The sequence below is a fragment of the Coptis chinensis genome, chromosome 7, assembly GCF_015680905.1.
Source record: "Coptis chinensis isolate HL-2020 chromosome 7, ASM1568090v1, whole genome shotgun sequence".
Taxonomy (NCBI): Eukaryota; Viridiplantae; Streptophyta; class Magnoliopsida; order Ranunculales; family Ranunculaceae; genus Coptis; species Coptis chinensis.
Genome location: NC_141462.1, coordinates 52,768,649 through 52,778,400, shown reverse-complemented (window position 1 = coordinate 52,778,400; position 9,752 = coordinate 52,768,649). Strand labels below are relative to the sequence as shown.

Below are 9,752 nucleotides of genomic sequence, written 5' to 3'. Positions count from 1 at the left end.
TATCTTATGCAGGTAGACTCCAACTTGTTCAAAATGTGTTATCCACTTTCCACACATATTAGGCTAGAGTCTTTATTCTACCTATGACCGTCTTGGATCGTGTTACAAAGATGTGTAATAGATATCTGTGGTGTGGAGCTGACATGAAGTTGAAAGTATATCCTGCAAACCTAGCCACTATCAGATTGAGAAAGGTGGAAGGTGGCCTTGGTATAATTGACCCATAAATTTGGAACAAAGCTGCTTATTGTGGACTTGTTTTCAAAATTGCTAGTAAGGAGGAATCTCTGTGGGTGCAGTGGGTGTGGACATATCAGATTACAAGCAAGCATTTCTGGACTATGGAGGTGCCCAAAGACTGCTCTTGGGTATGGAAAAATGTTTTAGACCATAGGGAGACAGCAAGCCAGTTTACTCGACACATGATTGTCAATGGCAGAAACACTTCTCTCTGGCATGATCATTGGTGTTCAAGCAGACCTTTGTGGTTGAATACAGAAGCAAGATTAATTCTAAATTTCCCTGAAGACGCCACAGTTGAGGCACTTATTTCATCCGGTGACTGGTGTGCTGCTGTGCACAATATCCCCCCTTGTGAAGTCAAGTTATGGATCCTTAGTAAGAGCATACATCTAAATCTGGAAAAGGACAAGGTGGTGTGGATGGAGACTAGTTCAGGTATGTTCACAACAAAGTCTGCGTACCAATCTTTGAAATCATTTAGAGCTAAAGTCCCATGGTATAGACTGGTGTGGGGAAAACTGGTTACACCCAAGCATTCTTTCACAAGCTGGCAATTGTTTTCAGGATCACTTCTGACGCAGGACAGGTTAATAGTCAGGAAAATTCTATCCAGTTCATCGTGTTGCTTATGTAATGGCGCAAGGGAAAACTCTAAACATCTCTACTTCGATTGTGATTTCTCTAAAACACTGTGGGCCAGAATTAAGAGAAAGTTGGGATTAAGTGGAACTGTTAAGGGCTCAAATGCTGAGTGGTTTGACATCCTTCAAACTACTAATCACAAATCTATTCAAGCTGATATCTTAAAGGCTTTTGTATGTGCTACCATCAATGCTATATGGGTGGAATGGAACAGTAGAAGATTTCAAGGTAACCAGTAGTCAATTGTTGAAGTTGGCAATGCTATTTTAAACCAGCAGAAAATTTCATTGCAAGGGCAACTGAAGGAGATTAAAGATTCAACAGGCGTGAAAGTTCTAATGTAGAGATTAGGTATACAAACTCAGTTTGTGTCAAAGGTCCCTGTCACTTGTACATGGGCTTCACCTAAGGCCGATGAAGTCACGTTGAATCCTGATAGCTCAGTAAGTAACAATGGCTCGAGTTATGGAGGTTTGGTTAGAAATTCAGAAGGAGGAGTGCACTTCATGTACAAGGGATGTAATCCTTCTAGTTGTCCAGGAGCTTAGAGAAATTCTTCAAGGATTGAAAGGATGCAAGATAATGGGTTTTAGGAAGGTGAAGGTTGCATCTGACTCACTAAGAGCAATATGCATACTTTTAGGTTCGGAGAGTGCTCCTTGGTACTGTCAGAGCTTAGTAGCCTCCATCAAGCTGCTAAACTCGTGGTTTGATAAGATTGTATACATCCACTCTTTTCGTGAAAGTAATAGGGCAGCAGACTTTATTGCTAAGATTGCTAATTGTACTGTACCCTTTGATATGATATACCTGGCACCTCTAGAGGAAAGTCTAGAACAAATTGTAAGAGAGGATGCCGCAGGTCACTGAAGAAATTCCAACTCAATGGAAGAATCATAGCTTTGAGTGGAAAAAAAAAACTTGAACTACGGAGAAGTCACTGAAGAAATTACAGCTGACGAATCATAGCTTTGAGCGAAAAAAAAAAAAAAAAAAAAAAAAAAAACTTTTACTATTAAGAAGTCACTAAAAAAAAGAAATTCCAAAAACAAATCATATTTTAAGCAAAAAAAAAAAAAAAAAAAAACTTCGGGGAAGTCACAGAAGAAAGTCCAACTAACAAATCATAACTTTGAGCGGAAAAAAAAACTTGAACTACGGAGAAGTCACAGAAGAAATTCTAGCAGACAAGTCAAAGCTTTGAGGGGAAAAAAAACATAAACTACAGGGAAGTCATAGAAGAAATTCCAACTTATGATCGAATCATAACTTTAAATATATATATATATATATATATATATATATATAAAGTTAAAAAAAAACCTTGAAATATAGGGAAGTCACGGAATAAATTATAGCTAACGAAACATAGGTCTGAACGAAAATAAAAAATAATAATAATAAATGAATAAATAAATAAAACTTGAACTATGGAAAAGTCACTGAAGAAATTCCAACTCAGCTGACGATTCATAGCTTTGTGTGGGGGAAAAAAACATTAAATATAGAAAACTCACTGAAAAAATTCCAGCTGACGAATCATAGGTTTGAGCGAAAAATAAAATAAATTTAAAATGGAAAACAAAAAAAAAACAAAAAAAAAAAAAAAAAAAAAAAAAAAACAAAACAAAACAAAAAACAAAACTTGAACTACGGAGAAGTCACTGAAGAAATTTCAATTCAGCTAATGAATCATATCTTTGAGCGGGAAAAAAAACTCTGAACTATGGAGAAGTCATTGAAGAAATTCCATATGAGGAATCATAGCTAGGAGCGATAAAAAAAAAAAAAAAAAAAAAGAAACAAACTTGAACTACGGAGAAGTCACTGAAGAAATTCAAGCTGACCAATCATAGCTTTGAAAAAAAAAAAAAAAAAAAAAAAAACTAGAACTACGGTGAAGTCACTGAAAAATACCAGCAAATGAATCATAGCAATGAGCGGAAAAAAAAAAACAAAAACAAAAACTTGATCTACGGTGAAGTCAATGAAGAAATTCTAGCTGACGAATCATAGCTTTGAGTGAAAAAAAATAAAAAATCTTGAACAACGGAGAAGTCATTGAAGTAATTCCAACTCAACTGATGAATCATAGCTTTGAGTGAGAAAAAAAAAACTTGAACTACAGAGAAGTCACTAAAGAAATTGCAGCTAAGGAATCATAGCTTTGAGCAGAAAAAAAAATACTTGAACTACGGAGAAGTCACTGAAGAAATTTTAGCTCGGCTGACGAACCATAATTTTGACTGGAAAAAAAAATGAACTACGGAGAAGTCACTGAAGAAATTCCACAACAGCTGACGAATCATAGCTTTGAGCGGAGAAAAAAAAACAAAAACAAAAACTAAAACTATGGAGAATTCTTTGAAGAAGTTCCAAATTAGCAGACGAATCAAAGCTTTGAGCAAAAAAAAGAAAAAAAAAATGAACTATGGAGAAGTCACTGAAGAAGTTCCAGATGACGAATCATTGCTTTGAGCGGAAAAATAAAATAAATAATTAAAATAATAATTGAACTACAGAGAAGTCACTGAAGAAATTCCAGTCGACGAATCATAGTTTTATCGAAAAAAATTAATAAATAAAAAACATAAATAAATTAAATTATGGAGAAGTCATTGAAGAAATTCCACCTCAGCTAACAAATCATAGCTTTGAGCGGAAAAAAAATGCTTGAACTACGGAGAAGTCACTGAAGAAGTTCTAGATGACGAATCATTACTTTGAGCAGAAAAATAAAATAAATAAATAAAATAATAATTGAACTACGGAGAATTCACTGAAGAAATACCAACTGGCGAATCATAGCATTAAGCAGAGGAAAAAAAAAACTTGAACTACGGAGAAGTCACTGAAGAAATTCCACAACAACTGACGAATCATAGCTTTGAGCGGAGAGAAAAACAAAAAAAAAAAAAAAAAAAACAAAAACAAAAACAAAAACTAGAACTATGGAGATTTCTTTAAAGAAATTCCAAATCAGCAGACGAATCAAAGCTTTGAGCAAAAAAAAAACAAAAAAAAAACATGAACTATGGAGAAGTCACTAAAGAAGTTCCAGATGACGAATCATTGCTTTGAGCGTAAAAATAAAATAAATAAATAAAATAATAATTGAACTACGGAGAAGTCACTGAAGAAATTCCAGTTGATGAATCATAGCTTTATCGGAAAAAATAAATAAATAAATAATAAAAAACAAAAATAAATTGAATTACGGAGAAGTCATTGAAGAAATCCCATCTCAAGAGATAAATCATAGCTTTGAGCCGAAAAAAAAATGCTTGAACTACGGAGAAGTCATTGAAGAAGTTCTAGATGACGAATCATTGCTTTGAGCGGGAAAATAAATAAATAAATAAAATAATAATTGAAATACGGAAAAGTCACTGAAGAAATACCAACTGATGAATCATAACTTTAAGAAGAAAAAAAAACTTGAATTACATAGAAGTCACTGAAGAAATTCCAACTCTGATGACGAATCATAGTTTTGAGTAAAAAAAAAACTTGAAATACGGAAAAATCACTGAAGAAATTCCAGCTGACAAATCAATGCTTTGTGCGGAAAACAATAAAAAAAAATACTTGAACTTCTGAGATGTCACCGAAGAAAGTACAGCTGACGAATTATAGCTGTGAGTGGGGGAGAAAAACCTTGAACTACGGAGAAGTCACTGAAGAATTTTCATCTCAGCTAACGAATCTTAGCTTTAAGCCAAAAAAAAAAAACTAGAACTACGGAGACGGAAGAAATTCCAACTAACGAATCATAGCTTTGAGCGAAAAAAACAAACTTGAACTACGGAGAAGTCACTGAAGAAATTCTAGCTGACGAATCATAGCTTTGAGTGGGAAAAAAAAACTTGAACTATGGAGAAGTCACTGAAGAAATTTCATCTTAGCTATCGAATCAAAACTTTGAGCCAAAAAAAAAATAAAACTTGAACTACGGAGAAGTCACGGATGAAATTCCAGCTGACAAATCATAACTTTGAGCGAAAAAAAAAAAAAAAAAAAAACGGAGAAGTCACTAAAGAAATTTCATCTCAGCTAATGAATCATAGCTTTGAGTGAAAAAAAAAAACAAAAAAAAACAAAAAAAAAACAAAAAACAAAAACAAAAACTTGAACTACGGAGAAGTCATTGAAGAAATTCCACATCAGCTAACGAATTATAACTTTGAGTGGAAAAAAAAAATCTTGAACTATGGAGAAGTCAATGAAGAAATTCAATCTGACGAATCATATCTTTGAACGAAAAAAATAATAATTATTATAATAATAAAAAAAAATTAACTACGGTGATGTCACTTAAGAAATTCAAGCTGACGAATCATAGCTCTGAGCAGAAAAAATAAATGAATAAAAACTTGAACTTCGGAGAAGTCACGGATGAAATTTCAGTTCAGCTGACGAATCATAGCTTTGACCGGAAAGAAAAAAAAAATCTTTAACTACGAAAAAGTCATTGAAGAAATTCCAACTTACCTGACGAATAATTGGTTTGAGCGGAAAAAAAAACAAAAACAAAAAAAAAAAACAAACAAACAAACAAACAAACAAAAAAAAAAAAAAAAAAAAAAAATAAAAAACAAAATTGAACTACGGAGAAGTCACTGATGAAATTTCAACTCAAGTGACGAATCTTATCTTTGAGCGGGACAAAAAAGACAAAAAATAAAAAAGCAAAACCTGAACTATGGAGAAGTCACTGAAGAAATTCTAGCTGATGAATCATATTTTTAAGCGGCAAAAAAAAAAAAAAAATTGGAACTACGGTGAAGTCAATGAAAAATACCAGCAAACGAATTATTACTATGACTGAAAAAAAAATTAAAAAAAAAACAAAAAAACAAAAAAAATCTTTAACTATGGAGATAGGGAGAAGTCATGGAAAAAATTCCAGCTGACGAATCATAGCTATGAACGGGGAAAAAAAAACCCCCCAAAACAAAAACAAAACAAAACTTGAACTACAGATAAGTCACTGAAGAAATTCCAACTTCGCTGAGGAATCCTAGCTTTGAGAGGGAAAAAAAAACTTGAACTACATAGAGTCACTGAAGAAATTCTAGGTCACGAATCATAGCATTGAGCCGAATATATAATATATATATATATATATATATATATATATATATATTTTGGATATTTTTTTTTTTTTTGAACGGATAATTCATCAAGAAATTCCAACTCAACTGATTTAATTATAGCTTTGAGAAAAAAAAAAAAAAACTTGAACTATGGAGAAGTCACTGAAGAAATTACAGCTGACGAATCGTAGCTTTGAGCGGAAAAACAAATAAAATATATAAATAAAAAAAAAACTTGAACTACGGATAAGTCACTGAAGAAATTTCAGCTCGGCTAACGAATCATAGCTTTGACCGGAAAAAAAAACATCGAAGAAGTCACCGAAGAAAGTCCAACTAACGAATCATAGCTTTGAGCGAAAAAAAAAAAAAAAAAAAAAAAAAAAAAAACTTGAACTACGGAGAAGTCACTGAAGAAATTCCAGCTGACGAGTCAGAGCTTTGAGGAAATAAATAAAATAAAAACCTCAAACTACGCGGAAGCCACAGAAGAAATTCCAACTGATGATCGAACCATAACTTTAAAAAAATATAGATATAAATAAATAAAATTAAAAAAAAACTTTGAAATATAGGGAAGTCACTGAATAAATTCCAGCTAAAAAAACATTGGTCTGAACGAAAATAAACAATTAAAAAAAATAATAATAAAATATATAAATAAAAGAAAAACTTGAACTATGGAGAAGTCACTGAAGAAATTCCAACTCAGCTGACGATTCATAGCTTTATTTGGGGGAAAAAAATATTAACTACAGAAAACTCACTGAAGAAATTCCAACTGACGAATCATAGGTTTGAGCGAAAAATAAAATTAAATAAAAACCAAAATTTAAAAAAAACAAAAAAACAAAAAAACAAAAAAACAAAACAAACTTTATCTACGGAGAAGTCACTTGTATCAGCCAAATTCAGGACCAATAGGCTGACACGTCTCATGGATCGAGATAGTATAGGGCAGGAGAGAGGGAGAGCGCAGGATTGAGTCTGCAAAATATTAGAAGGACGTGGACTCAAGAGATACATGAAGAAAAGGAGGGTTCATGAGCTAGAGTGGATGCAAGTTAGTAGAAGAGACGTCATGAGTAGGGGATCCAGGCCGCGATACCTAAGATGGTAGGTGGGCAGTTAGCGATCGTGGGGAGAGAGAGGTGGAGATCATGGAACCAAGAAACAGTTAGCGGTTAGAGGATATAAGAAGAGGGAGAAAAAGTGAAGAGAGAAAAAAGAAAAAAGAAAAAGGAAGGAAAAAGGGAGAAAAGAAAGAAAAGAAACAGAGAGAAAATAGAGAAGAGAGGTTGTAAGATCAGAGATTACATTTTGATTTCAAGGGTTGTAAAATCTAATTATACATTTGGCGCAGTCTATAGGGAACACGAGGTGACCTGCGATCTAATGATAGGAAGAGAAATTTACAGAATGGCAACGATAGCTAAGAAATTAAGAGGGAGACCAAAAAAAGTGAGAGCGGAAATCGGGGAGGAAGAAACCCTGAGTGTAGAGATGGAAGAAACGCAGGAGGAAGCTCAAGATGTGGCAGTGGAGGCAACCAGACTTCTGCAGGAAGAGATAGTGAGACTGAGGGAAGAGAATGATGGTCTTAGAAGAGAGAGAGAAAATACACAAAGATAGGAGGAGACTAGAGAGCCATAGCGAGGTGGGAGGCCAGAACGAGGAAGCATTTCAGGGGTTGAGAGGTGATCTAGAAAGAGGGGTCACGCTGGAGGTGGTCCAAGCAATGATCGAAAATGATAGAGAAGTAAATCGAGTGGCGGAAAAGGAGAACCAATGGGCAGTGAAGAAGGTGGTGGCAGAACTCAATCAGAACCCGCTAGCAGATGCTGTCTGGAACTCTGAGGTACCTAAGAGGTTCTCGCAGCTGAGGTTCGAGCGATATGACGGTAAGGGGTGATCCTGCAGACCACTTACACCATTTCAGGTAGTAGATGCCGCTGTGGCAAGAGAATAAATATGATGGACTCCGCTGCATGATGTTTCCTGCCAGCTTGAAAGGGGAAGCTTCGGATTGGTATTACCGATTGACATCACGGAGTATAAATAAGTTCGAGGAGTTGGAGCAGGCATTTGTGGATATCGCAGACCTCTTCAACATCAAACAGAAATCCGCCGAGACATTAAGGGAATTTTTGTGTAGATTCAAGGAAGAGACGTTGAAGGTGGAGAATCTGGATGAGCACACCGTGGTCATAGCATTCCAGCATGGGTTGAAACAGGGAACTAGAGTCCACGAATCTGTATCCAAAATCGAAGTCACTACGTTACATGCGTTGTATCCGAAGGTCGAGAAGTACATACGCTATGAGGATATGTTGCAAAGAACTACCAAGGAACCTAGGAAGACAGAGAAATCAGTGCAGAGTGTAGGACATGACGACCGAAAAGACAGAGGCAAGGCTGCGGCAAGAGAAGGGGGGTCTTACAAGGAAGAAACACACAAAGCCGAGAGAGGTCGGGACCAAGGTAGGAGAGACATTTGCGAGAGAAAACCATACCGCGACATAGCGTCAACTCCTTTGAACAAACCCTTGGAGGAAATCTTGCCGCTAATCGAAGGGATGCAGTATTATGAAGGTCCGAGAAGTACACCTAGAGAGTTGGAAGAGAAGCCGTTTTGTGCCTACCACCAGATCAGAAACCATAAAACCAATGAATGTTTCACGTTACAATGGTTGATAGAGAGAATGATAGAAAAGGGGTTGCTGAGGGAATTCATCAAGGAGACCCATCCAGTCCAAGGAGCGCCGGTCATGGCAAGGATTCTAGGTACAATCAATGTTATCTTTAGTGGAGAAACAATAGGAAGGAATGCTCACAGGGACAAAGTAAGGAGGACGGCCAACGTACAACAAATAAATGAGGTCTCGAGTATTCCGCGGCCAGTTCCAGGGGTCACTGCGGGGGATGGGAGCATAGAGTTCACACCGAGGGATCTGGAAGCGGTAGTCTCACCTCACGAGGACGCACTGGTAATAACGATAGCAGTGGGTAACTACATGGTGAAGAGGGTATTAATAGACTGCGGGAGCTCAGCCGATTTGTTGTTTAGGGGTGCGATGGAGGAAATGAGCCTCGAGAAGAAGCAATTGCAGCCCCCTCGGACTAATTTGTTTGGATTCAACGGTAGCATGACTGAACCCATAGGGGAACTGGTGCTACCAGTGACTGCAGGTCCGGTGACAGTGTTCACTCGTTTCATGATTGTGGACTCTACTTCGCAGTTTAACGCGATCTTGGGAAGAAGATGGATTCACGAGATGAAGGCAATCCCATCCACCTACTATCAAGTGATCCGTTTTCCAACTAAGGGAGGAATGTATGAGATAAGGGGGGACCAAGTCGTGGCTCAAAAGATTCACCAGGTGGCGATTCGCGAATTGATCCGCACACCGGATAAGGATACCCAAAGAGATGGCGAACCCCGGACATAGCAATTACAGACCGCGGTAGAGAACGGGAAATTGCTAATAGGGGCAAAGACAATGGATGAGGTGGAGACTGTGAACGTAGGTACCGAGGAAGAGGAGAAATTTGTGTCTATTGGGGTCGATTTATCGGAGAGTTGGAAAGCAAAGTTGACCAATTTGTTAACAGAGAACAATGATGTTTTTGCATGGTCCGTAGAGGATCTGGTGGGGATGGATCCGGAATTTGCTTGTCACAGGTTGCATATGAGAGAGGGAGCCAAACCCATCCGGCAAAAGATGAGAGGTTTAAAGTCGCAGTATGCACAAGGAATACGAGAGGAGATAC

General features: G+C 36.6%; 2 protein-coding genes across 2 annotated transcripts; both read left to right on the top strand.

The window, feature by feature from the left end:
• The first annotated feature begins 341 nt into the window (after nt 1-341).
• Nucleotides 342-1,124, top strand: LOC147487921 (uncharacterized). Its single transcript, XM_086574201.1, has one exon. The coding sequence runs from the start codon at nt 342-344 to the stop codon at nt 1,122-1,124; it is 783 nt and encodes a 260-aa protein (XP_086430327.1).
• A 6,803-nt stretch (nt 1,125-7,927) lies between these two features.
• LOC147487920 (uncharacterized) lies at nt 7,928-9,430 on the top strand. The gene has a single exon (XM_086574200.1). It carries the CDS (start codon nt 7,928-7,930, stop codon nt 9,428-9,430), a length of 1,503 nt encoding a protein of 500 aa, XP_086430326.1.
• The last annotated feature ends 322 nt before the right edge of the window (nt 9,431-9,752 follow it).